The sequence below is a fragment of the Fusarium verticillioides genome, chromosome 8, assembly GCF_000149555.1.
Source record: "Fusarium verticillioides 7600 chromosome 8, whole genome shotgun sequence".
NCBI classification, from domain to species: Eukaryota; Fungi; Ascomycota; class Sordariomycetes; order Hypocreales; family Nectriaceae; genus Fusarium; species Fusarium verticillioides.
In genome coordinates this window covers 1,181,275-1,205,826 of record NC_031682.1, presented here as the reverse complement: position 1 = coordinate 1,205,826, position 24,552 = coordinate 1,181,275, and the positions used below count along the sequence as shown (strand labels likewise).

Here is a 24,552-nt window from a genome sequence, read left to right as displayed (position 1 = left end):
CTCGGCGGCGAATACTGATATCAGGGTCTCTCAAACATTCCAGGATGGTGTTTCGATGTCTCTGCACAGCATTGGGCTCGATGGCCCACAACCTTGATCAGGGTGTTAAGAGCCACGTATCGGATGTTGTTATCGCGGTTGGTGAGGAACTTGCCTAGAATATTGACACCGAGCACCCTCAATCCCCGAATCGGCCCTCGATATCGAGAATCGTGCGCACAGCTTCGTACAAGATGGAATTCCCCGACATTCTTGGATGATTCGGTGTTGGTAGCAACCTGAGCAAGGATATCATTGATCTGCTCGCTGGTCTCTGCATCACCCACAGCCAGGACTCGCAGCAGGTGGAGGATCTTGACCTGCAGGAATGGGTCGGTAATACCAGTAACGTCGTGTTCGGGTGCGTAACCTGAAGTAGCGAGCCCCTTCAGAGTTCTAACAAGTCCCGGGACAAAAGACCTGAACTTTTCAACAATTCCTTCTTCTCCGCCCTCCTCCTCGTCTGCCTCGCAGAGGCTTGTCACCAGAGTAAGACCGCAGAGCAAGACGCCGTGATTTCTGTCGGACAGAAGCTGTGTAGCCTTGTCAATGAAGTGCTCTTGTAAGTCTGGAACCTTTCGACATATGCGCATTGCACACAGAGCCGCCTTTCTTCGAATATATGGGTTGGCTGTGGCTATGAGGGTCTCGATTTCGGGGAAGAGATCTCGTGACATCTCAATCGAGGCGATGTTTCCTAGTGTACAGAGAGCAAGTCCAACAACATATTGATTGGAATGTCCGAGATCGCTAAACCAAAGTCAGCAACCAAATGTTCGTCGATTCGAAGGGCGTTGGGAGAACTGTACTTCTTGAGCGAGTTGGTAACCAATGTCAAGACTTCTTGATTTTCATCCAACAACAAACTTGTAGCCAGGTGTCCCAGACGTTTATCGGCGAATCGAGGGGAGGCGAGAAGCTTCAAGCATTCGATCTGTCCAAAATGGGTTCGCTCTCCAAGGGTGAACAGGTAGAGTAACTTTGCGACATTATTGCGACTGCCCGTGCATCAGTATCTCCATCCCTCCAATAGTACTGTTGAACCCACCGAATGTTGGGATCGTGGCTCTCTTCTCGAAAGCTGGCGCGAATGGCAGCGCTCTCCTTCTGAATGACAGCTCGCTCATCGGCGATCGTCTTGGCCGCACGCACATTTCGAATAAACTGCTTGACTATCCGGAGCAAAAGTAAAGGTAAGCCTCTGACTGATCAGATCGCGGAGAATAGCTCGTCGGTGCCGTACGGGAACTCATCTTAGGAGGACAGACCCAGCGGTTGGGCCGTCTGGTCGATGCTTATCCAGGGGTTGTGAGGGAAGCGATGGGGCTCGTCGAAGCTCAATCAGCTCTGGGATAGAGCAATGAGCTGCTGCTTCCTTATATGGGTGTCGAAGCGGAGGACAGAATAGGGAGGTTTCGTCGGAGCCTACCTACTCAAGGCAGCTGAGTAAAGGAGAAACCGAGTTGCGCCGTCAAGTTACAGGTCAGTGTCAGTGTCAGTGTCAGTGTCAGTGACGGTGTGTGCTGTGCTGTACTTCTGCTTGCGTTGTGGCGGACCCGACACCTTTCAGACGGGACGTGGGGCACAGAGCAAGGCCTACCGCGAATTAGATTTGCTTGGCAGTACGTACTGCGTTAGTCATCACTACCTACCTAAATATGAAAGAAGCTTCATTCATTGATTCCGTATGTTAAGGCACGAACACAAACATCAAGGAAAGCAGAAGAAAAGAAAAAGAGGAAGAAAAAGAATGATGATAAGCATACTTATTTTTTCGTACACGCATGATATTATAACTCTAGGAATACACACAGAAACCGCTCATACAGTGTTTGACTCTTTTCCTTCCCATAGGTACACATCCGTCTGCCACCACAAACAATCTTACTTTACATCTGGACGACTTAGAGGGTGTGCTTCCGTGTTCAGCACCCACTGATCCAGGCTGATAACATCGAATTCGCTGAAGATGAGGTAAAAGTACTTGAGGGTCTCTGCCAACCAGAAACTCTCCATACTGTCCATCTTTGTAGGCTCTGCTTTGGTGACATCGTCTATCGCTGAAGCCGCAATCTCAGTTCGTGTCACCTTCTCGATCGTCTCGAACATGGTCCACGCTTTTTCCATCCATTGCGCATCTCCTGTGACACGATACATGATGAAGATGGACTCAATAGCCTCGGGCCGGAGAATATATCGTCCATCGCTCACGTCAATCATACCTTTAGGAAGGTTGTGCTTCTTGACCACGTCTTGAACTGTGGGCTTCTTCCAGTCTGATCCTCTCAACGGCGGCGCCCTGAAGTCAGGAGCGTGTTGTTCTTCAATGGCCTTGAGCCACCGGTCCTCGTTCCAGGTGCAATCGCTCGAGTCCTTAGTATCGACGCCGCCACACGAGATGAAGTTGAAGATCTCAGGTCCGAGTCCCGTCTGCGTAGCCTGATAAGCCCAGATGCATCCATCTGTGAGCTGGGAAGCGATTTCGAGATCCGCGGGGCGATTGAAAATCTTGCTGCCCATTGCTACCATACCGCCAGCGAAGCAGGTCAGATGCTGGCCTCGTGCAACATAGGTGTACTTGGGTTGTTCGCCTGGCAAATCGGTTACCTGATAGTCACCAGAGATGAGGACCGGCTTGTCCGAAGGTGTCAGTGCTCGCTTGAAAAGGTGCTTGATGGCAACAGGAATGAAGTTTTCGTACAGCCGGCGTGGTTGCTCGAGTTGGCCACCGAGCAGAAGATACCACTTGGGAAGATACTCATACAGCGAGTCAGACATGCCACCAAGAGTGAAGTCTGAACCAGCATGGAAGGCTGGTGTATAAGCATCAACGACTACCGGCCACATGCCAGGAAGACGAGTGTTGAGTTGTGTAGATTCAAACTGGTCTCCAATTCTCTTAACAGCGTCATAAAATCTCGGGTTGCCGGTTAACTGAGATAGTTTAGTGAGCTCGAGACTCAAGGAACCCAGTTCAGAAACAAGAGCCTCCCGTGAGGGAGACTGAGCTTGGCCGTAAGCAGATCTAAGAATGTTAGCCACAATGTCAATACGTGATTAATGTCGAGGAAAACTCACTTCTTCCATTCCCATCGAGTAACTGGCATATGGTTCGGTGTATCAAAGGCGCACATGAGCAGGTCTCCCAGCTCAATAGCCTTCTTCAAGAGGATAGGATGAGCTCTTCCGCTCAATTCATAAGCCGACAGAAATCCACCAAGATAGCGAATGTTGGTCTCAAAAATGTTGATAGTTGCCATGGGACTTCTGGTGAAATCAATACCGTCTGCAGCGGCAACAGCCTTTGTGAATTCGTCCTTCATGTCCATGATCCAAAGGGTATCGAGGGCATCGACCAGAGTGGCAGCCCAACCGCCAAAGGGGTCCTTGGACTTGCCGGTCAACGGGGTAACCTCGTCGTGCATCCAGGCATAATTGGAATATCCGCTCCAGCTATGCTCGAAGCTCTTCTTGACGGCGGCCAATCGCGACAGTCGTAGCTCCTTGGCCGCGGCGCTCTCGACCGGAGCAGCAGCCTGAATCCTGGGGACCTTGACATCTCCGGTGATCTTTGGCAAGGCAGCTAGTTTCTCCTTGGGAATAGGATATTTAGGTAATCTTCGCGTCCAAGCTGTGGCGCCCTTTCCAGCAAGAGGGTCTCCATTACCAAACAGCCTGAAGCCAGAGTCTGAATTTGACCAGTACCAAAAGCACAAGATCCAGATGACGGCGACACCAATCCAGAGACGGCCTCGCCGTAGGGGACCTGCCATTGTGTAGATGGGTAGTTAGTGGACTGCTAATAGGCAGTACAGGGTCTAGGTGAGAGAAGATTGTGAGGCTTGATCTGGGACCTCACATCGCAGGCCCGGGACGGGAAAAAGGCTGAGGCAAGTCCAAAGGTGTTGATGTTGGAGCTGTCAAAAAGATTGGCAATGTGTCTCGACTCGAGGGGGGACCGACACCAAGTCTCATCCAAGCCCGAGGCCGAGCCTAGACACGTCCCGTCGTATTAGAGCGAGAGGTAGGTATGAGTACCTAGGTAGGCACCTACGGATAAGAATCGAAGGGACAGGACGGAACCGGGGGGTAGCAGAAAAAGGGCAAATGGCTCTGATTCTTATTAGTCGAGAAATAAAACCTCAATCTTCAGCGCATGAATGTCTGAAATCAGTGTCAGCGTCAGTGTTAGTGTATTTGTGTGGCTGAGAACTGTCTCGTCTCTTCTGTCCAGTTGAAAATACGACATGAAATTGCGGCGGGCGGTCTACGTCCACAATCACTAGCCGGGCTACTAACACGTGGAGGAATGCGCCGTACGAATAGTAACTAGGTAGTGATGAATCCTGCGAGTGCGGCATCTGACATCCTGTACGTAAGGTAGTCTAGGTACATAATACATTACAGTCAGTTAGGTAGGTAAGGTAGGTTGGGTTGCTGGTATGGATGGTAGCAGCAGGGTCCTTTTCCTACTAGGTAGTTAGGTACTTGTAATTACTAGGTACCTACTGTGCTTGTAAATGCTTCCCTTGCTTGGCATTCATCCTTCAACACCTTAAATTGGACAGAATCGTTGTCAATGCGGTTTCACGTAGCACAAACATTGGGTTGTGAACTCTTTTTGGTTCTTTTGCCCTGACTGGCCGATGCCACATTTTCCTCTCTGTCAAGCCCTTTCGAACCCTTCCTGAATAACTTAATGGCAGAAGACTTCTCGAGGCTTTGGGGAAAATCAGCTCGTACTCCTGTGGGGTCAAACCTAGCAGCTCCCTTGCAATAATTAGACGATGTGGCATAGCCATGCACATGTAAGCTAAGCTGACCCGGCTGCCTTCTCCGACTGGTCTACGGATAGCTAACTAAATATTTGGGCTTCGGTTCTTTGGAGCCTTATACCAGCCGTGAGCCACTTATATCCAGCAAGCTTTCAAGGGTTGGCTCCCTCAACAAAGGAGTTCCCATGAACGCATCCTCCCCCTGAACAGCAAGATCGAGAGGGTAGCTCGAGTTTGACCATTCATGGCGAGGGAGCATGCATGTCAATCGTGTTTTATAGTTTCGGCAGTCATGTTTATGTAGTCCAAAGAGGCTGGACATACATACTTTGAGCCTTCGAGGCCCTGGAAGCAGATACCTACCCTTACAGGCATTATACTCGATAAGCCACGCTTCCAGGCTCCCGCCCCGTGGGCGGTAGGGCTGATTGTGCTTCCATGTCATGGCCCAGCGTGAAAATTGGCTCCAACGGCGGACACGTTTTCCAGACCGCCCGTCGCCGGTTCGTTGCCCCTCACCAAAGCCATTGGATGGCAGGCCATCAGTTGATGCAGACGGGCTATGATAACAATCACAAATTTGATAACAACATATAAGCGGGCACGAATATGCAGTTTGCGGACCAGATGGAAAATTGCTCAGTTGTTAGAAGCCATGTAGGCAGATTCTGTGACACAAAAGCCACAGGGATAGCAAGTAACACGGGAAGCAAGCCGATTACCCTCCACAACTTCAGTCCAACCAGTCCCAGATGCCCTTCGTTCCGCTTGCAGTTTTGCCACTAAGTAAAGAAGATTCAACCAGTTCCCTCCTCATGCCATGCGTGTTCGTTACTCATCGACTAGCGAGAGATAGCAGGACCGAAGGTTTGGTCGATGAGGTATCAGAATATTGTCTCTTATTTTTGCATCATGAGCTGGACGAACTCGTTGTCTGTAGTCTTGTCAGTAATTGGCCATTGGTATTATATATCTAATCTCAAGCAACTCACAGTCGATTCGGCCATCGCCGTCCTGGTCAGCCTCTCGGATCATCTCATCAACCTCATCATCAGTGAGCTTCTCGCCAATGGAGGTCATGACATGTCGAAGCTCAGCAGCAGAAATGAAACCGTTGTTGTCACGATCGAACACCTTGAAAGCCTCCCGGATCTCCTCCTCAGAGTCGGTATCCTTCATCTTGCGCGCCATCATGGTAAGGAACTCTTTACCTAATGGTTAGTACTCGACCGTCCTATAATCGTCTTGGGATACTACGAACCAGGAAAGTCGATGGTGCCGTTGTTGTCAGCGTCAACCTCGTTGATCATGTCCTGAAGCTCAGACTCGGAGGGGTTCTGGCCGAGAGAGCGCATAACGGTACCGAGCTCCTTGGTGGTAATCTGGCCTAGAGCGAGGCGTTTAGCTCATGTTTTCGATTTAAGAATATCGCATAGACAGAGATGTAAAGGATTATAGTGGTCTGATGCATGCTTTGTTGGATCGATTTGGGTTTCGCACGGGGCCAACGGAGAAACATCGCAGGAAGGGGAGCATCACTCACCATCGCCATCCTTGTCCTACATAAAGAGGTTAGCGACAGCTTCTCACAAGACCCGGCTAGGCAAGGCGGCGAAACAAAGGGGATAGCTTACAAAGAGAGAGAAGGCCTCCTTGAACTCGGAGACTTGCTCTTCAGTAAGTGAGTCGGCCTATGGAAATAAAGTTGTCAGTCCAAACTCTCGAACGGCATCACCAGAGTATCAGCTGCAGCCCCTCTCAACAGAGCCGCGGGGTCAATGCCCATGGGCGATACCGCCAGAAGATAAGGCGGTCAAGCAAATGCTGATTGATGGGTAGGTCGCGCAACCAAGCAACGGACAGGTCATGCTCACCATGATGGATGTATGTGGTAGCAACGGTTGTGATAGTAAAAAAGGTGGATGTCGATCGCACGAGAAGGAAGAAAGATGACTTGGGCAAGTTCTGAGGTCGCGGGGTCTTGAGCCAAGAGTGTCGGACCTTTTCGTTTCACGGGTTTGGTTGGAGCTTTCGTGGGGAGACCCAAAGGTCAGGGGAAAGTCGGTACCTAAGGCAGGAAAACGGGACATGCACTACGGAGTAACAAAGGAGAGACAGCCTAATGCACTGTGTTTTGGATGTTCAGGGGGCTGATGATCCTGAAATTAGGGGAAGGAACTCGTCATGGCAGCTCAAGCACACTGTGCGGTTTGTCCTGGAGTGATGCTTCGACTGCAGGGAGCGAGCGGTCTTTGTTGAAGACTTGTTAGGATGGGGGAGAACGCAGCTGATAATTTGCATACTTTCTGCAGTTTATTAAGTGATTATCACAAGCATTTCGAGTAAAAAGTCAATCTTGGCATCCTAGATCCCGTGAAACAGCTTGATTCTGAGTACCGAAGGTAGGTAATAGTGCGATACTGCGATAAGACAAGAGCTCTATTCTTTAGTGGAGGCAACTTATGTGCCCGAACACCTCACTTCCGATGTAGAGGTACATGCGGTGCGTGAGTGAGGTGAACCTAAAAGGTACTAAACAGAGCTAGAGGTACCTAGCTAGATACCTTAGGTACCAGTTAGAAGGGGACACACTCCCCTGTCATTTTAGCCAACGGAAGTGGTCCAGTGTCGTAATGCCTTCAGCCGGAGCCAGCTATCAGCCTCAACTCCATTCGCGATCTTCTCACTCATGACGACAATACCTTCCTCACCTCTCGTCCTATGACGTTCACAATCGCGATTCCATTTAGTCGAAACCCTCATTCTAGGACCGCGCCTGACGATAGCTTCAGTCCCTAATTTGCGTCCGCCATGTGGCGAGACCGCACGAACCTGTAAGACGCCCATTGTTACCTGTCATTGTCCATGACTGTCGGCTTCGCCTCCACATAACGAGCCTACATGCTGATGCAGTTTGCAAATAAAGATACATCTCCTACCGGCAGTCTTACGCGCATCACCCTACACAGCGAAGACCTTATGGACCGGGCGCCCTTGCTTCTGGTCCCCTTGCCGACGCCTATACTAGCAGTTATGCGAACGACGATCGTCGCGGCCTTCTATCGGCCGGCGCGTTTGAAGACGATGGCGATGCCGTGATTGAGATGGATTTACTGCCCCCTCGATGGGCTGATGTTTCGGATGAGATCACAGACTTGCTTGCCAATATCGCGACAAAGAGCCAGAGCTTGGAGAAGCTACACCAAAAGCATGTGCTACCTGGTTTCAATGATGAAGATGCTAAAAGGGCCGAGGAAGCGCAAATAGAGAAGCTTACACAAGACATCACCAAGGGTTTTCATGACTGCCATCGCTGCATTCAAAGAATCGAACAAATGGTGCGGGAATCACAGCACGCAGGTACCATCACAAGGGCAGAGGAGACCATGGCCAAGAACATACAAATTTCCCTGGCTGCTCGAGTTCAAGATGCAAGCGCTAGTTTCAGAAAGAAACAGAGTGCTTATCTAAAAAGTTGGTGACTCCCCTCCGCTTCTTGCCGGTATCTTCTGACTTGGACTCACAGAGCTTCGTGGCATGGGTGGCTTTGGCGGGTTGAGTCCTGGCGAGAGATCTAGTACACCACAGCCAGGTTCCTATCTCGACCCATCTCTTCAAGAATCTGATGCAGATCGATCTTTTTCACAATCGACACTCCAAGCAACCCAGCAGCAAAGAGTGCTCCATTCCAATGATGCTGCGATTGCTCAACGCGAACGAGAGATTGAAGATATTGCCCAAGGTATTATCGAACTGTCTGACCTCTTTCGAGATCTCCAGAACATGGTCATCGACCAGGGCACAATGCTGGATCGTATCGACTACAATGTTGAGCGCATGAACACTGATGTCAAAGCGGCTGATAAGGAGCTAGTTGTAGCTTCTGGCTACCAGCGGAGGACGACCAAGCGCAAGATCATTCTCCTCCTAATTCTAATAATCTTTGGCATGATCATTCTATTAGTGATCAAACCCAAGAAGCATGGGTAGAGGCGTTTTTCATGGCAGTCTCAGGGATACCCGTTGTCTCCCTTCACATATCCCGGCGCGGGCATAGAGAGGCAGCAATTATTAAACACATGTACCAATACAATGTAAAGCAAGCAATGGGACATGTCACCGATGTGTTTGGAGTCACGGTTCTCTGTTCATTTTTTTATATTTATATTTATTGTTCTATTTGGAACCAGCCTTTCTCTTTGGTCCTCGAGGCGTGTGGTTCAGAAGAAATGCGATCATCGTTATCGTAACTTTTTTCGAAAAGCCTAGGATAGCTCTTCCACAACTTAGGTTTTTGCTTCTCGATCTCCGACGCCAATTGCGCCTCACTGGGGAGAATCTGAGAGCCCCAGGCGCCTTCCACTAGTTGCTTCATGTTCGCTGGAGAGAGCTCTCTATCATCTCTCTCCCTAGCCCTGGGTCTCATGGGCAATTGAGCCACCGCGAGACGATATATCACTGTACTTCGCACTATTTGGGGATCAACGTAGACACCCTTGTCTCTCAGCACAGCCAGCAAGCGAACACCACAAGCCAAGTCAAAGTCTGCGATGCCTACTGGCTTAACATTTATGAGAGAAGGCGGGATCGGCCGTTGCGCCAAGGTCTGATCAAAGCCCCATCGAATGATGGAGCGCTGCAGACTGGCATCGAAAATCTTCTGTATGGGGTGTTGTCTGTTCGTGAATGGAAGATCTGCTGGTATGCGGAGTTCATGGTTGGGATCGTTTCGATTCTTCGAACGTTTGAGATGTTTCTGTTTTGGATTTGTCTCGTTCTGGCATGGGCCTATTTCGGCTCTCCAGAACTCCTCCTTAAAATGGCTCCTTTTCTTCTTCCCATCGGCGAAGGAATAGTATTCAGACCAGGTCTCTGACTCACTGTCCAACTCTTCGGCTTTTATATTAGGGTTGGGGGGCTGGTCCTGCCGATGCACGGGTATCAACCCCCCTGGCTCAGGCCTATAGAGTTCACATATCCCGTAACTTAGGCCTTCTAGATCATTGAAGCGTCCCAGACGTCCGAGGTTATAAAGCAATATCTGCCAGTATCGAACAGGAACGGCAACACCATGTCGTGCCACTCTCAACGAGAGATGAATAGCTCGGTCAAGCAGCTGTGGTTTGTTGAGCTTTGGATGGTAGCCTATATCTTCAAAGATATGGTTTAGGAGTGCTTTCGAGTTCTCCCGCTCCATGCTTACATCCAAGCTTTCCATCTTATCGACAACATTCCTGACTTTCGCAAAACGTTTCATGGACAGAGCCATACTCAGGTGCTTATTGAGATCCTTGTATATGATGCTGTCCTTACTTGGTCCCGGAGTAGCTGCCACGCCTTCAACCCCTTGGAGTAATCGCTCTAATCCCCAATCTTGTTGTTGAGCGGAAGATGCAAGTAGCATTGACCGCGTCTCCGGATTCCCAAACTCTTCTGGGTGTATATCGCAGTGTAGAAGGGTTCTGAGCAATTCGTCCTCGCCTCGTTCCGCGAAGGAGATGATTGCATCGCAATAGGCTCCAGATCTTATTCCGATGCCTAACTTTCGGAGCTGTGTCAGGCGATCAGCAACTCCGCGGGCGTCATCTTCTCTCAACGCAATGGATTGCAACGAATGATAGCTAATTGTGCGGAGGCCAATCTTATGCATCAGGTTGATCGCAAACTCTGGAGAAGTCCAAGAGCTGGCGAACCATCGTGCTGTAAACCTGTCGCTGAAAAAACTACTGTTTGCTTCCAACTGGGTAACCTTTCGTACATTGGTACGAACGCCATCACCAATGCTGGTGTCTCCATTGAGTACCGCCAACTCTTCCTTCGTGAGCTGGATTGCGGAAAAATAGCGAGAAAAGAAATCCAAGAAAGGCATGGACTTGGGCGACTTGGGATGGTCATTGAAAAGATTGAACCTTTTTCTCCAGACACGCGCGGCATGTGACTGGCCACTTTCAAAGAGAGCCGGCACAACATAGTCGTACAACTCACGGTATGGACTGAAAACGTATATCTTGGTCAAAGTACTCTGGAGCTGGGGAGTGAAGTCGATGGCACAACTTGCCAGCAGAGCACCGAAGCTACCCAACTCAGGACGGAACAAGGGCATGAGTTTGAAATGCCAGGCCAATGCATTTTCATAATCAGCGTGAACTAAATAGAAATGAACCACTTTCAGGTATAGTTCAGGCCAATTGAAGTCGTGAGTTTCTAGCAGTTGTCCCGCGACCTTGAAAAGCTCTTCCATCCGATCAGAATTTGCCAACGCTGCCTCCAAGATGTTATCACGCAGAAAAGAAGCTCCAGTTTTGGTTAAGAGATGAGATTGGTCTCTGTCCCGGAGCTCCAGAAGCGTCTCCCATGTTCCTTGGTCTCCGCGATCCTGACGGCTCGATAAAATGTGACACTCCCAAAAGTATATGGCATCCAAATCAGACTTCTGGCCCGAGGGGGTATCTGTTTTGCTTCCACGCAGGCGAATGCCTAGTGGGAAGGGTAATTCGGATTTTGGCGGCCACTGTGCTGTCTCTTGTTGAAGATTATGCTGTCTCGTCCCACCCCCAGCTTCTTGGCCAGAAATCAGCCTAGCATCCTTTTCTTGTATTCTCGCAGGTGCTGGTGCCAATTCTGCATTATTTAGAGATCTGTGTCGTGTGAGTGTCCTGATGTATCGAGTATATGCGGATTGGCGAAGTCGAAACTGTATAGGGATTCGATGCATGACTGGGTAAATTCACCAGCATTAGCTGGTCTCGTAACATCGCATCGGTAGTGGTCGAGAAGATATTAGTAAAATCATCGAATCTGTCTTAAGACCGAAACTTTGAGATCTTCCAAAAAGTCCTTCATCATAGCTCCGAATCTTTTGGGGTTTGCGCATCATAACCTCAGAGCACTTTACAGGGGCGCACTCCATGACACGTGCCCTCCCACCAACGGAAACGTCAAGAGCTCTGCTGAGTCATACTCTGGCCCGGCTCCCAATCAAGTTATGGCCTCATTTCTTTACCCGAACTTCGACATCCTCCGTTCACCAACTCAACCACCCCACACGAAACCAACCTTCGAAGCTTCCCAGAACTTTCATTAATCGACTTCAAAATGCCGTACGTATAATTGAGTCTCGAACGATTCTCGCGATAGCTTTGGCCATTTTCCCCGACATCAATGGCTCATCCCGAGCTCCGGACACTGCAAGATATAACATCATACGAGAACCCGTCACTGACGCCCATCCAGTCTTGTCAACGCCAAGAACCCTGTTCCCCAGTACCAGCGATTCTACCAGAACGCTTACAAGAACCACACCCGTCTTTGGAAGATTGTACGACCAAATTGATTGCTTAGCCTGTCTTTACTATCCAGCTGACCGATATGACAGGGCCCTCGCAGCCGTATCCTCATGACTCCCTACCTCATTCTTCTCTGGGGTACCCTCGGCGGTAAGTAAATCGAAGGTTTCGGTCGGATGGAGGTCAATTTGAACTTGCATGCTGACAGGTACAGCCTCCTTCTACGGTGCCGGTCGCAAGGTCCTTGGCTACAACTCTTACTTCGGAAACTAAGCAGTGGGAATCGCATGGTGGGTGATACAACTTGCTTATGATGGAAGGTCAACGCGATTAGTAGATTGAGTCAATAGACGGAGATGAGCCCAATGTGAGATCGCTACAGTCGTTAATGTGCATTTTGGAGACCGATACCTGTTGTCAAATCGCGTCCTCTATTCACACGTCATTGCCATTAAACCGGGACTCCCAAAATTTTAGAATACATGATGAACTCAAGAAAGTTGCATGCCTCAAAAAACAGCGTCTAGCGCGCACTGCAGCAGACCTGCGACTCTCCATCCACGGACGGTTGAGTAAAAATCCAATCAGGCTTGCTCTAATAGCCTGTAGCGCCAGGCGCCTTTTCGTCCTTTCGTAGGCTGACTAGCAACTCTCGGAATCGCTCCTTGCCAGATCCAGAGGCACCTCCCTTGGCACCCTTGCCGCTGACATCCACCAACTTGGCAATTCGATCCCAACTGGTGCCACCAGAAACGGTGTCCTCTCGGCTTGCCAAGAACTCTTCGGCTTCCTTTCGTGTCTGCGTGATGCCCTTCTCCTTCTTGTTGTTGTAGTTCTCGTAGAAGTCATCGATGTTCTGCTGTGCCTCCTTGATTGTCTCTTCTCGCTGCGCAGCGAATTGTTCGGCGCGCTTGGCAATCTGGTTGTCACGGCGCTCTCGCCACTCCTTGACGACCTCGGGCTCTTGCTCTTCCTCGGCGAAAGCCTGATACCCGGAGTTGTAGCTCACAGAAGGCCCTCCTGTGATGGCGGTCCCACCGGAGACACCAGTACCCTATTTGTTGATGTCAGCTCCTCAGTTCAAAGTGTCTAGATAAACAAACTCACAGCCTCAGGTTTAGTCAAGTCAGGGAACTGAGATTCGAAAGTGGACTGCTCATTATTACCAGCGCCGCCGAGAAGGTCATCATCGTTACTAGCAAAGGCAGCAGCGTCATCGTTGGTCGCGAACTGGTCTGCATCATCTCCCAGAAGGGCCTTTTCGCGGGCGAGGAAATCGTCGGTTGAGGGCTCAGCAGTAGAGTCCTTGATATCGGTTTGCGCTAGAAATGCATCAGTGTTGGATCCGCGCATTTCTTGTGTTGATGCACTTACCCCCGGAATCGAAGTCCTCGAGTGAAGGGAAACGGTCGGCCATTTTGGAAGCGCGGATAACTAAAGATCAATATTGAGTGGGTGAATATCGAAAGTTGCGTAAATTCTATGGGATGAAGTTGGTGGAAATATGAAACGCTTTCGTTCGGATACGAGGATTATCAGTATACGCTGTTGCTATGTATGGTCCTCCTATTCAGTTACTGCCAAGTAGTAGGCTATCCTAGGTAGCTGATGAGGTGGATTCTGCCGGGCGGAGAAACATACAGCAGCATAAGCTTGATGGGGTGGGTCCAGTTCATGCACTAAAGCCATGCAGATATGCACTTAGAAGCTATTTCCACTTTATCGGATGTCTCCTTTGGTCGACCTAGCTCTTGGTCTATAAACTCTCCTTGTTTTACCAAAGAAAACATTTCAGCCCATCGCACATTCGAGTTACGTATCATTCTTGTTTTCGCAGCTTTATCTACAGGCGAACTGGATCATAACAGGATTCGATTTTGTGTTATTTGTGCGGATACAAGTTAGCAGAGACTACGAACATTATTCCTGCAAGTAGCTGTAGTAGACGTCGTTTCCACAGTGATACTACGGTAACAGCTACAAACCAGCTTCTAAATAATCGTCGCGACATCTGGTCCATAATCCTGCGCTTGCATTGGCTCTTGAAATTTGCTCTTTCTTGTTTGTTCCTCTCAACGAAAGCACCGTTACTACCAAGATGGCTTACAACGATGACTCTGTGTTGGCGCGACTATCGTCGCTCAATGAAAGTCATGATAGTATCGCCACAGCTGCACAATGGATCATGTTCCATAGGTACGGTCTCTCCTCCATACATCTCAAGAGATATGGCTGACGATTTCAGGCGCCATGCTGAGAGGACTGTACAGCTATGGATGCAGCGCCTCAAAGACTCTTCCAGCACAAAACGATTAAGTTTGGTTTATCTCGCCAACGGTATGTTTGTTTGTCAGCTGCGATGAGCTTTACTGATCAGAGATTCAGAGGTGGCCCAACAGTCTAAAATCCGACACAAGGATGACTTTATTATCGCCTTCGCACCGGTGATTGCTGAGGCTGTTTCCGTCGCTTACAAGGGAGCACCAGCAGAGCTGCAGGCGAAATTGAAACGTGTTATAGACGTTTGGAGAGATCGCTCGATCTTTGAAGCACCAATCCAATCCGCAATCGATGCCCGCATTGGAGGTGAGTACCTGAACTGGTCCAAAAGGCTGGTGACTGACCATTCACTCAGATCTCGACAAGGCTCGGGGTATGTCCAAGCCCGGATTTGGCGGTTCTCCATTCGGTAGTACTAGCACTGCTACTTCTATTCCGTCGGAATTTGCACCTCTGGTCACTGCTCACCAGAAAGTCAACAAATTGAGCACTCCTCTCAAGACCACGATCACATCAGCAGACCAAGAGTATGAGAAGCAAACTGACCCATCTACACCTGTTCCCTCTGCTCCAGTTTATGCAGCTCGGTTGAATGGCCTCCTCAAAACGTTGGCCAACGCCGAGAGTGCAGTTGCCGAGTGTGTCAAAGCAAGAGAAGGCCTTGTTTCTGGTCTGGAATCACTTCTCAACGCTAATCGTGCTGCATTGGAGAACGAGAGGTCTGCTGCGGCTCAACTGACATCCCGAAAGGCTGAAATTGAAGACAAGAAGCACCAAGTCGAGGTTGGCATCATGAGAGCACTGGGCCCGGCGGACAGCAATGGTTCTCCAGGACAAGGGGACTCTTCAGTGACGCCCCCAGAGCCAGACAGACCAGAGATTGAGGCATTGACTCCGCCGGCATTTGAACCATTCGAAGCACCTACCCCTGAGGCATTGACACCAGAGGGAGAGCCTGTTGCAGCTCCTTCTATGTCTCCGGTCCCTGCCCCTCCTGCTGCTGCTGCTGCTACTACTACTTCTGAAGACAAAGAAGAAGAAGAAGCACCCTCGTATCAGTCATTACCAATCTCAGCCAATGGGTCGAATAAGCGCCGCCGTGTCGACACTGAAGAATTTCCTGACCTAGGTGGTGATGATGGCATCGATGCTGACGTTGCTGAAATGCTGAAGGGACAGCCTCAATCATAACCGGATCATATGTTATCAACAAGTTGGGGGGTCATTTAGCTTGCCAGTTTGGGGTTTGCTAATATGCTATGTTCGTGCGAACAGTTCAGGTTGGACTAATAGGTTGCTGGGAACAATCGGCACATTAATACTAGTCTAGTGTATTATTAAGTATAGTGAATTATTTCGTCTTGTTGAGTAGGGGGATGGTGTGGGAAGAGGTACCAATACTGGTCGCAGTCTCGTGGTAACAGAAGCGTCCAATCTGCTAACCACTATGTAACAAATGTTTGTTGGCCATATAAGAATTGCTATAACTGAACCTAGATAACTGAAGTGCTTCTCTTTCGGCCCGGGTGATTATCAGGTTGAATTCGTCATGGCGCTCATGTTGGATCCGAGAGCATTCGGTCCAGTTCGGATCAATTGAAGCCGTGGTCGCGTAGATCCTACCGAGGGATGCTGCACACACACGCACACACACACCATCCGTCTTAACGCAAGGGTCCCACCCAAATTTTTTGTGAGCAACGGATCCATTGACTCGCCTGGGCTGGACTGGACCGGACTGGACTGGACTGTGCTGGGTTGTCGCAACTCGGAAGCTGAGAAATGCCGCTACGACAATGACGGCATCACAACCTCGACAACTTTGATTCTTTTCGTGAATGTCAACGTCTCTGTCAGCTTCTCCACTACTGCTCCTTCACGGTTCGAGCCCTCTGCTTTTCCTCCAGCGATAATAGGGCCGCTCCTGAATATGCTACGCTGAGTGGGCGCCCGTCTGATCAATTCCTACTACCCTACCGTCATAATGGTCTCGGGAGTAGCACGCCGTGTGCTGCTCCCACGCCTCGCCGAGCCTTCGCAAGTGTCTCTGGCTACGTCGCGATATCAATTAGCAGCTTCTTTCTACAAGTCCGGAGCTCTACCTCTTCAGTCGAGGCTTTTCCACGCTTCCAGCACCCGTCAAGCCGTTCTACCTCCGTTCTCAATCGCTGCATTTCGGTTATCGGCAAATAATTCCCTACCTCGTAATCAGCTTTCCCTCGCGCACAGTCGGCCCTCCCAGTTTGGTCCCATTTCGCACGCCTTGCGACAGTTCTCGACGGCACCTCGTCTATCGCAGGAAATACAGACCAAGGTCGAAGAAGGCGCCAAGAAACCTGTCGAACTTGAAGCTAATCGAGCTATCGCCCAAGATGAGCACAAACAAGAGTTTACCAAGAGTGAAAAGGCTGCTCGGGCGGCGCAGGTCAACCTGGCTGCTAAGCTCTCCAAGGAGGGAAAGCAAGCTGGTAAAGCTGGTACGGATGAAATCGTGCGACTGATCAAGATTGCTCGCCCTGAAATCCGCTGGCTCGGTATCGCCTTTGTCTTTCTGGTAATATCTTCTAGTGTCACCATGTTGATTCCCTTTTCTGTTGGCCGAATTTTGGATCTTGCTACCAAGGGTGAATCTGAGGATGTCCGTCTTTTTGGCTTGACCATGAACCAGTTCTTCTTTGGTTTGGGTACTGTCTTGACTATTGGAGCTATGGCCAACTTTGGTCGAGTTGTCCTTCTCCGAATTGTCGGCGAGCGCGTGGTCGCAAGACTTCGATCTCAACTTTATCGGCGTACTTATGTCCAGGATGCTGAATTTTTCGATGCAAACCGAGTGGGAGATCTTATTTCACGGCTCAGTTCCGATACAGTTATTGTTGGAAAGTCTGTGACACAGAATCTCAGTGATGGTCTTCGCGCCCTCTTCAGTGGAGGTGCAGGTTTTGCTATTATGGTCTGGACAAGCCCCAAACTGACTGGTCTTTTGCTGCTTATGTTCCCTCCCATCGCAGTTGGAGCCTTCATCTACGGTCGCGCTATTCGAAATGTCAGCAGGTCGATTCAAAAGAACTTGGGTACTCTTACCAAGATCGCTGAGGAACGACTTGGTAACGTCAAGACCAGCCAAGCGTTTGTCGGTGAAGTGCAGGAAATCGGTCGTTACAATAATCAAATCCGGAAGATCTTTGCTCTTGGCAAGAAGGAGTCACTTATTGCTGCCACCTTCTTTGCTTCGACCGGTTGGGCTGGTAACATGACCATTCTTGCGATGCTCATCGTTGGAGGTGGCTTCGTACGCAGCGGGGCCATGTCGCTCGGAGATCTCACCTCATTCATGATGTACACAGCTTTCGCAGGTTCAAGCTTGTTTGGTTTGTCGGGTTTCTACTCAGAGCTCATGAAAGGAGTTGGTGCCGCAAGCCGACTCTTCGAGCTCCAGGACCGCAAACCAGGAATTCCACAAACAGTCGGTGTTCGAGTCAAATCAGCACAGGGCCCCATCAAGTTCACTGATGTCAGCTTCGCTTATCCTACTCGACCTGCTGTCAGAATCTTTAACGGACTGGACTTCGAAATTCCTTCAGGCAGCAATGTCTGTGTTGTTGGCCCATCAGGAGGTGGCAAATCAACAGTAGCATCTTTACTATTACGATTCTACAATCCGACGTCAGGAACTATCACCATCAATGGCCAGGATATATCTGGAATGAACGTCAAGTCTCTGCGAAGGAGGATCGGTATGGTTTCTCAAGAACCTGTTCTCTTCTCTGGAACTATCGCCGAGAACATTGCCTATGGAAAGCCTCAGGCCAGCCGTTTCGATATCATTTCTGCTGCTCGAAGAGCTAACTGCAACTTCATCAGCGATCTGCCTGACGGGTTAGAAACCCAGGTTGGTGCTCGAGGCTCCCAGCTCTCTGGAGGTCAAAAGCAGCGAATCGCCATCGCACGAGCTCTTCTTAAAGATCCTGATATCCTGATTCTCGACGAGGCTACATCAGCGCTAGATGCGGAGTCTGAGACTCTTGTCAATGAGGCTTTGGCTGGCCTCCTACGTGGCCGTAACACCACTATCTCTATCGCCCACCGTCTCTCTACTATCAAAAGATCTGACCAAATCATTGTTCTCAACAGTGAGGGTAAAGTGGCCGAGATCGGTAGCTACAAGCAGCTGGCCTCTGACAAGGACAGCGCATTTAGCAAGCTCATGGAGTGGCAGATGAGTGGCGGTGAGGTTTCCAAGGATGGTGGCTCGACTGCCTCCCGGGCACATATAACAGAGGCCGAGGAGCTCGAGGATGATCTAGAAAGGGACGATGAAGAAGATAGTCTTGAGCACGAGGAAGAGAACAGGGACTCAAAGGATGAGGAGAAGCGTCCTTGAATCCAGCCAGAGGGCATAGAGCAGGCAAGCTTCCCCAGAAGATGTAATACGGTCCGGGGGCACAGTTAAGGCGAAAGATTAGACGAATCATGTACATTATATATCCCGATATCTATGTCTGAGTCTCTATGACAGGCAATTGTCCTATCAGCAGCTACAGAGAGAACTCCACTCGACATGCATCTTATTTTCATTGGCGTCGGTCCGGTCTGGTTATTTAATCCCCAAAATGGAAAATACGGGTGGTAGTAGGTATGTACAGCCGTGTATAGAAAAGAATTTCGTTTTTATCAATCTTGTGACACACGAGAATAAGAGGTCTCGTCTCTACCCTGTTAAGTACCCAGGTACCAATCATCACGCTCGCTTCTTTCTGGCCAAAGTTCATATATACTATAGTCCTTAATCAAAACAAAAACCTATCTGGAGTCGTTTAGACTGGTAGAGGCTTCATAGTACTGTTGTGGATCAAAGGACCAAACTGAAGCAGCGTTATAAAAAGACAGATAACGAAATACAGGCGATTTCCACAATCGAGCAACTAAAGAACTAAAACGAAGCCAGAATGTCCTTGTCGCGCCAACCAAGCCTCGTTGAGGTTAGGGAATAGAGACCAATGAGACCAACTCCAGGTTAAGCTCTCGGTAACCGGCTTGTCACATGTGACCCAGACTGGCTCAAAGCATGACCATCTCAATAAGGTCCTGACTGATCTCTTAGATAAATTTTGTTAATACAAAAAATAATACCTTGAAATCTGAACCGAAACCTACAACGACCAAGTTCTTTGTTGCTCATTAATATTCTGCCCTTGGGAATCCTGAAGCATCCATCTTCCTTAAGCGCAATGTCGACCGAGACCGAGGGTACTTTCGAGGTGGCAGATGCCAGCCTCCATACCAAGACCTGGACTGTGAGTATCATTGGTGATCAGCTTTAATAAGTAAGCAGAGGCTGATGCGTCAACAGCCCGAAGGTCCCATCAAAGCATATTTGGTGCATGTCCATGGCTTCAGCGATCATGTCAATTGGTACAATGACGTATATCGAATCGTAGCTTCGCATGGCATACAAGTGTTTGGCTTCGATCAAAGAGGTTGGGGCCGAAGTGTGAAGCAGCCCTCCGACAAGGGAAATACTGGCCCAACATCACGCGTCATTGCAGATATCGCCGCTTTTATTGAGAGCAAACTGCCTTCGGATGTCCCGGTCTTTGTTCTGGGCCACTCTATGGGCGGCGGCGAGGTCATCACACTTGCTGCTGACCCTCAATATGCCAAACTCGTGAGCCAAGTTCGCGGCTGGTTGCTCGAGGCACCATTCATCGGATTCGCCCCTGAGGAAGTCCCAAGTTCGTTCAAGGTCTTTGCAGGGCGACTAGCTGGTAAAATCCTTCCCAAGTTTCAGCTCAAACACGTACTCGATGTTGCCAACCTGACGCGAAGGCCAGAGGTGGCCAAGGGTTTCAAAGAAGATCCTCTGTGCCACGATACAGGCACACTGGAAGGGTTGGCCTCGCTCCTGGATCGCACAGGAGCTCTTCAGTCAGGTTCCGTGAAGCTGGGTAAAGAGGTCAGGTCGCTTTGGCTTGGCCATGGCGACCACGATAAAGCGTGCAGCTACCAGGCGGCCATAGATTTCGCCCAGAAACAAGATATCGAGGACAAGACCGTCAAGACGTACGTGGGGGGTTATCATGCGCTACATGTCGACCTGTGCCAGGAGGAATATGCCAAAGATATCACTGACTGGATCTTGGAAAGGAGCAGCCAAGACCAGAAACCGATCGAGGCCAAGCTATAGAGTAGCTGCTATAGAGGAGGATCTGTGGATGCACGGGTATCACTGGTTTCAAGCTCTGTTGTTTTCGAGATGGCCAGTATCGCTCGATACTGCGTAACTGTTTTCGGCTTTTTACAGATAGCGAGACTATGTTAGTCCTATTATATGCTTTGCTTTGTGGCTGACTGTATGTATGTATATCATCCCCCGACCACTTATCTCTTGACAGGGTAAATGCGGCTGTAGCTCGCAACCCAAAGCCAATAGATTGACTTGATGGGTCAATAATTTCAGCTTCTGCAGTCTTGGCACCAAGTCCTCCATGGCATGAAGACGCATGTGTCGGGGGTTCGAGGCGGACGGACCCATGTTCCGCATCCATCCCAGCTCCGTAGACGCCCGAGAAACAGACGCTCTTAGAGGTTAAAAGCCACGGGACCCCGAAACCAGCTCCGGCCGTTTCCTAGAACGTTTCGGGGCCGTGTCTGAGCTATAATTCAACGTCTCCCGCACTCGATTTCAACGTCTGCCTTTCGAGCGCCATGTGTGAAACTATCGCCAGGGCTCGGAACCTCGCACAATGAATGAATGACCCGGAAACGATGCTCCGTTGGGCCATTACGGCTCGCGCGGGGAACTCGACTCACTCACACTACCTAACCTAACTTCAACTGGTCCAGGGCGCCCGTTGACCATTGTGCTCTATTGCTGCAGCCAACAGACTCATGTGCTGTAGGTAGAGAGCCCGGTAGAACGGATGCACCTCCCGTCCCTTGAGGTACCTATCAGCATCCTTGAAATGGTAATCCACCAACAGACGAGATGTACAATGAAAGACGTTTCCTCAATGTTCCTACCTTAGGTACCTACTCTTTTCCATTGGAGTGAGTCCACATGGGAAGATGACTGGTTCAACAGTTGACTTCCATTCCGTGGCAACTTATCTAGGTATCCTTTCGCTGTGCTTCTATTACATATCGATACTGATATCATTAACTCGAATTATTTATTGATGCAAGACTGGACGATTGACTTGACCAGGCTTGATCTTCCCGGCGATCACTCCATCTCATGTGTAACCAGCACTAACTCCGTAACTTAGCTGACTCTTTACTATTGAGCTGACTCTGGAAATCACCGCCGCCTGAGGTTTTTTTCTTGCTCTCCCGTCTGCATTGATTGCTTACCCATCAGAACAGCTAGGTACCTTGCATTATCACCAGCATCGCTATTGCTTATTCAATTCTCTGACACAACTCTATCAAGAGACTGGCCGCCCGAGCTGTCGCTTTCTATCCCTGTTCTTTATATCAGTCGTGCATCATGACACTTGATAGCAGCAACCACGCCGTCCATCATCCACAAGCAATTCACCTACAACCTCTTGAACGTGCCCGCAGCAGTTCACGACAATCAACCACCCGCAATGGCTCGAGTACAGCTTTCGAGCCTGCGATGGCTGACGAGAATGAGACTATCGCTAGGAGCGCATCTCATATGACCGATGTCGAGAGTCAACTCACCGCCACTGGTCGCCGGCAAACCAGCTGCCTCGATCGCGATCCATATGGCCTCTCCCGCGGGTACAAGACCGAGTCTGATCTGGAACAGATCAAGGCCAACACTTCACGGAAGCGCGATAGCCTGCCTGGCCGTAAATCTGTTCCCAGCAACATGGGCCCCAAGGCAAAGGCTCGCAAGCTGCAGGGCTTCTACAAAAACCAAAATGCCGCCATTGATCGCATGCTCAAGTCCGTTGAGGATCATCGTGACGAAGCCCGTAACCAGCATGGCGAAGACCAACTCAAGTTTCGCATTGCTGTCTGGGGCTCTTTTGCGGCCAATGTTGTCTTGTCAGGAGTTCAGCTCTACGCTGCCATCTCTTCAGGATCTCTTTCTCTCTTCACCACCATGGCTGACTCCATATTCGACCCTCTTAGTAACCTCACCCTCATTTTGTCGGCTCGAGCCATTCGCCATGTCGATTCTCGGCGTTTTCCTGCCGGTAAAGCTCGCCTCGAGACTGTCGGCAACATTGTCTTCTGCTTTCTCATGATTGCTGTCTCACTCATTATCATTGCTTTTGCTTGCCAAGAACTATCTAGGGAGGTCCAAGAGAAGGAATTCAAAATTGCTGCCGTTATATCTGTCTGCTGTGCTTTCGCCACCAAGTTCGGGGCTCTTTCTCTACTGCTGGGCACTCAAGGATAAGTATAGCCAGATCAACATTCTTTGGCAAGACCACCGCAACGATCTTTTTATCAATGGCTTTGGTATCTTGACTTCATGTGGTGGCGCGAAACTGAAATGGTGGATCGATCCCATGGGCGCTATCATTCTGTCTGTCCTCATCTCATCCATCTGGTTGCACACTGCCTTTGGAGAATTTCTACTCATCGTCGGAGTTACTGCATCTGTCGAAACGCAGCAGCTCATCACGTATGTGTGTGTTACACATGACGACGCAGTTGTTGGCATCGATACCGTGCGCGTGTATCACTCGGGTCCTCGCCTGATCGCCGAAGTGGACATTGTCATGGACCCGACACAAACACTTCAAGAAAGCCATGATATAGCAGAGGCGCTGCAGATCAAGCTGGAGGATCTGCCAGACATTGAGCGAGCATATGTCCACATTGATTACGAGACGACACACAAACCAGAACATGCATTTAAGAAGAATATGTAGGTATAGCTACGGAATGTGTTTCCAGGGGGGTTCTGGGCCAAGAAAGGCATCCTGAGCGGCTGGGAAGGCGTTTGGAGTTTATTTGGCGAGACAACTGAGTTAGATGCCGTACTCGGGTATACGATCAAGGAACCAGGGACATTTGTTCTTGGGAGGCTGAAGGCGCGATGACGAGACTCAACGGACACAGGGAGCGATGGTGCAAATCCTATCTTAGTTGGTTTTTGCGGTAGAAGTAAAAGCATCATAATGCAACAATGGCTCACGTGGACTATGCAGGCGAGAGCGTGTGATGCATATAAATCAAGCTGGTAGCACGATTAAACTAGGTCGAGGCGAGCTAATGCAGATGCCGGCATTTCAGAAGCGCTAAGATCCGGGGAATACATACACAAGGGGCAATTTTTTTCTCTAGTAATAAATTTATGTCAAATTGAGATAGCTAGATAGGTATGAAGTGAAGTGAGACAAACTGGCATGAACGGTTTCTACTCGTCTCGCGTGTCTTTGTCCCGATCTTACAGATTGTCTCGGTGCGCCATGTCCGAGTGGCAAACAGACTGATCTGCAAGACAAGCCACAAGAATCTACGTCACTTATACAACTTTCTAGTTTAGAGACTGGCATCTGCCACGGGTTGGGGAGATTTGAATGTCTTTATAAGAGCTCAAGGGACGGGAAAGGGGTCCTGCGGCACGGGAAAAGCGGATTCTTATGTTGAGCCTTTTAATATCTCAAGGGGAACAGCCTGGAATGGTTGAGATTGCCTGGATGCACGTATCTCAACGGTGCGTCGCATGCTCGCAGCAACTTACAAGGGGCAACATATCCAGTTCGGGCTGTATGCAGAAGCCCGTTTCGAGTTCATCCCTGAAATTTTGATGATACGAGAATTGAAGACGTTGAAAAGCTGTAAGAAAACCTTGAGGTGTTATGCTTTGTGGATATCATCAGCTAAAAAGGGCCTGGCCTAGAAATGATGAGGTCGAGCCTAAGCTAAGGTACCTTACCTGAGAGCTAGCTAAGGTATATGGAACCTAGCTCACAGCAATCCATCCAATTCCATCATCGTGCAGCCGTTGAAATTAGTGGCGATTCACTAGAGCCGCCACCAGCGGAAACCCGCCCCGAAATACGGAGATGCAATGCCCTGAGGTGGAAGGGAACACCAAAACGGTCCCAGGTTCTGTGTAATCGGAGGCTGTGAGACCTCAATTTCTTCTGTACGAACGTGGGGGCACCATTCTAACAGCAATTGGGTTGGTTTTATCTAGTGTTGCCCTTGAATGGCAGAAAACAGAGTGAGTGTCTGGCCTCGGC

General features: G+C 49.6%; 11 protein-coding genes across 15 annotated transcripts; 6 read left to right on the top strand and 5 right to left on the bottom strand.

Annotated features, from left to right (window-relative positions):
* Positions 1-20: 20 nt before the first annotated feature.
* On the bottom strand, positions 21-1,864 carry FVEG_16079 (hypothetical protein; the record flags this gene model as incomplete). The annotated part of the gene is made up of 4 exons (XM_018905319.1): positions 21-789; positions 849-1,037; positions 1,088-1,211; positions 1,852-1,864. The coding sequence occupies 4 exons, from the start codon at positions 1,862-1,864 to the stop codon at positions 21-23; spliced, it is 1,095 nt and encodes a 364-aa protein (XP_018753356.1).
* Positions 1,865-1,894: 30 nt separating this feature from the next.
* Positions 1,895-3,812, bottom strand: FVEG_07361 (mannosyl-oligosaccharide alpha-1,2-mannosidase; the record flags this gene model as incomplete). The annotated part of the gene is made up of 2 exons (XM_018895986.1): positions 1,895-3,064; positions 3,118-3,812. The coding sequence occupies 2 exons, from the start codon at positions 3,810-3,812 to the stop codon at positions 1,924-1,926; spliced, it is 1,836 nt and encodes a 611-aa protein (XP_018753357.1). The 3' UTR covers positions 1,895-1,923.
* Positions 3,813-4,803: 991 nt separating this feature from the next.
* On the bottom strand, positions 4,804-7,095 carry FVEG_07362 (calmodulin). The gene is made up of 6 exons (XM_018895987.1): positions 6,689-7,095; positions 6,449-6,505; positions 6,358-6,373; positions 6,076-6,201; positions 5,807-6,019; positions 4,804-5,748 (listed from the first exon to the last, which is right to left on the bottom strand). Exons 1-6 carry the CDS (start codon positions 6,902-6,904, stop codon positions 5,714-5,716), a joined length of 663 nt encoding a protein of 220 aa, XP_018753358.1. The 5' UTR covers positions 6,905-7,095; the 3' UTR covers positions 4,804-5,713.
* Positions 7,096-7,416: 321 nt separating this feature from the next.
* FVEG_07363 (syntaxin 16) lies at positions 7,417-11,629 on the top strand. Its single transcript, XM_018895988.1, has 3 exons — positions 7,417-7,648; positions 7,741-8,288; positions 8,341-11,629. The coding sequence occupies exons 1-3, from the start codon at positions 7,626-7,628 to the stop codon at positions 8,802-8,804; spliced, it is 1,035 nt and encodes a 344-aa protein (XP_018753359.1). The 5' UTR covers positions 7,417-7,625; the 3' UTR covers positions 8,805-11,629.
* On the bottom strand, positions 8,956-11,781 carry FVEG_07364 (hypothetical protein). The gene has a single exon (XM_018895989.1). It carries the CDS (start codon positions 11,527-11,529, stop codon positions 8,983-8,985), a length of 2,547 nt encoding a protein of 848 aa, XP_018753360.1. The 5' UTR covers positions 11,530-11,781; the 3' UTR covers positions 8,956-8,982.
* A 128-nt stretch (positions 11,782-11,909) lies between these two features.
* Positions 11,910-12,373, top strand: FVEG_07365 (hypothetical protein; the record flags this gene model as incomplete). Its single annotated transcript, XM_018895990.1, has 4 exons — positions 11,910-11,914; positions 12,048-12,132; positions 12,190-12,250; positions 12,315-12,373. The coding sequence occupies 4 exons, from the start codon at positions 11,910-11,912 to the stop codon at positions 12,371-12,373; spliced, it is 210 nt and encodes a 69-aa protein (XP_018753361.1).
* Positions 12,337-13,708, bottom strand: FVEG_07366 (hypothetical protein). The gene is made up of 3 exons (XM_018895991.1): positions 13,475-13,708; positions 13,208-13,422; positions 12,337-13,154 (listed from the first exon to the last, which is right to left on the bottom strand). The coding sequence occupies exons 1-3, from the start codon at positions 13,515-13,517 to the stop codon at positions 12,696-12,698; spliced, it is 717 nt and encodes a 238-aa protein (XP_018753362.1). The 5' UTR covers positions 13,518-13,708; the 3' UTR covers positions 12,337-12,695.
* Positions 13,709-13,856: 148 nt separating this feature from the next.
* Positions 13,857-15,905, top strand: FVEG_07367 (hypothetical protein). Its single transcript, XM_018895992.1, has 4 exons — positions 13,857-14,296; positions 14,346-14,437; positions 14,486-14,686; positions 14,736-15,905. Exons 1-4 carry the CDS (start codon positions 14,199-14,201, stop codon positions 15,569-15,571), a joined length of 1,227 nt encoding a protein of 408 aa, XP_018753363.1. The 5' UTR covers positions 13,857-14,198; the 3' UTR covers positions 15,572-15,905.
* A 143-nt stretch (positions 15,906-16,048) lies between these two features.
* On the top strand, positions 16,049-19,268 carry FVEG_07368 (ABC transporter ATP-binding protein). Its single transcript, XM_018895993.1, has one exon. It carries the CDS (start codon positions 16,365-16,367, stop codon positions 18,759-18,761), a length of 2,397 nt encoding a protein of 798 aa, XP_018753364.1. The 5' UTR covers positions 16,049-16,364; the 3' UTR covers positions 18,762-19,268.
* A 187-nt stretch (positions 19,269-19,455) lies between these two features.
* On the top strand, positions 19,456-20,863 carry FVEG_07369 (hypothetical protein). Its single transcript, XM_018895994.1, has 2 exons — positions 19,456-19,674; positions 19,731-20,863. Exons 1-2 carry the CDS (start codon positions 19,609-19,611, stop codon positions 20,562-20,564), a joined length of 900 nt encoding a protein of 299 aa, XP_018753365.1. The 5' UTR covers positions 19,456-19,608; the 3' UTR covers positions 20,565-20,863.
* A 38-nt stretch (positions 20,864-20,901) lies between these two features.
* Positions 20,902-23,747, top strand: FVEG_07370 (hypothetical protein). 5 transcript variants are annotated; one of them, XM_018895999.1, is made up of 3 exons: positions 20,902-21,405; positions 21,646-21,746; positions 21,810-23,747. In XM_018895999.1, the coding sequence occupies exon 3, from the start codon at positions 21,867-21,869 to the stop codon at positions 22,752-22,754; it is 888 nt and encodes a 295-aa protein (XP_018753370.1). In that variant the 5' UTR covers positions 20,902-21,405; positions 21,646-21,746; positions 21,810-21,866; the 3' UTR covers positions 22,755-23,747. The 5 variants fall into 5 exon arrangements, with proteins under 5 accessions (XP_018753370.1, XP_018753369.1, XP_018753366.1 ...); XM_018895997.1 differs by having other exon boundaries at positions 20,952-21,345; positions 21,406-21,746; positions 21,810-23,709; XM_018895998.1 differs by having other exon boundaries at positions 21,646-23,747.
* Positions 23,748-24,552: the final 805 nt, after the last annotated feature.

What these genes read in the sequence shown, in the direction of transcription:
- FVEG_07369 (XM_018895994.1), top strand. Translation starts at nt 19,609, where the DNA reads ATGTCGACCGAGACCGAGGGTACTTTCGAGGTGGCAGATGCCAGCCTC. An exon ending in TCCATACCAAGACCTGGACT is followed by an intron (nt 19,675 to 19,730) that starts GTGAGTATCATT and finishes ATGCGTCAACAG; the next exon opens with CCCGAAGGTCCCATCAAAGC.
- FVEG_07366 (XM_018895991.1), bottom strand. Translation starts at nt 13,517, where the DNA reads ATGGCCGACCGTTTCCCTTCACTCGAGGACTTCGATTCCGGGG. An exon ending in CGAGGACTTCGATTCCGGGG is followed by an intron (nt 13,423 to 13,474) that starts GTAAGTGCATCA and finishes ATGCATTTCTAG; the next exon opens with CGCAAACCGATATCAAGGAC. An exon ending in ACTTGACTAAACCTGAGGCT is followed by an intron (nt 13,155 to 13,207) that starts GTGAGTTTGTTT and finishes ATCAACAAATAG; the next exon opens with GGTACTGGTGTCTCCGGTGG.
- FVEG_07370 (XM_018895999.1), top strand. Translation starts at nt 21,867, where the DNA reads ATGACACTTGATAGCAGCAACCACGCCGTCCATCATCCACAAGCAATT.
- FVEG_07368 (XM_018895993.1), top strand. Translation starts at nt 16,365, where the DNA reads ATGGTCTCGGGAGTAGCACGCCGTGTGCTGCTCCCACGCCTCGCCGAG.
- FVEG_07364 (XM_018895989.1), bottom strand. Translation starts at nt 11,529, where the DNA reads ATGCATCGAATCCCTATACAGTTTCGACTTCGCCAATCCGCATATACT.
- FVEG_07362 (XM_018895987.1), bottom strand. Translation starts at nt 6,904, where the DNA reads ATGTCCCGTTTTCCTGCCTTAGGTACCGACTTTCCCCTGACCTTTGGG. An exon ending in CGGCACCATCGACTTTCCTG is followed by an intron (nt 6,020 to 6,075) that starts GTTCGTAGTATC and finishes CATTAGGTAAAG; the next exon opens with AGTTCCTTACCATGATGGCG. An exon ending in CGGCGATGGCCGAATCGACT is followed by an intron (nt 5,749 to 5,806) that starts GTGAGTTGCTTG and finishes ACAAGACTACAG; the next exon opens with ACAACGAGTTCGTCCAGCTC.
- FVEG_07363 (XM_018895988.1), top strand. Translation starts at nt 7,626, where the DNA reads ATGTGGCGAGACCGCACGAACCT. An exon ending in TGGCGAGACCGCACGAACCT is followed by an intron (nt 7,649 to 7,740) that starts GTAAGACGCCCA and finishes TTGCAAATAAAG; the next exon opens with ATACATCTCCTACCGGCAGT. An exon ending in ACAGAGTGCTTATCTAAAAA is followed by an intron (nt 8,289 to 8,340) that starts GTTGGTGACTCC and finishes TTGGACTCACAG; the next exon opens with AGCTTCGTGGCATGGGTGGC.
- FVEG_07367 (XM_018895992.1), top strand. Translation starts at nt 14,199, where the DNA reads ATGGCTTACAACGATGACTCTGTGTTGGCGCGACTATCGTCGCTCAAT. An exon ending in TTTGGTTTATCTCGCCAACG is followed by an intron (nt 14,438 to 14,485) that starts GTATGTTTGTTT and finishes TCAGAGATTCAG; the next exon opens with AGGTGGCCCAACAGTCTAAA. An exon ending in AATCGATGCCCGCATTGGAG is followed by an intron (nt 14,687 to 14,735) that starts GTGAGTACCTGA and finishes CCATTCACTCAG; the next exon opens with ATCTCGACAAGGCTCGGGGT.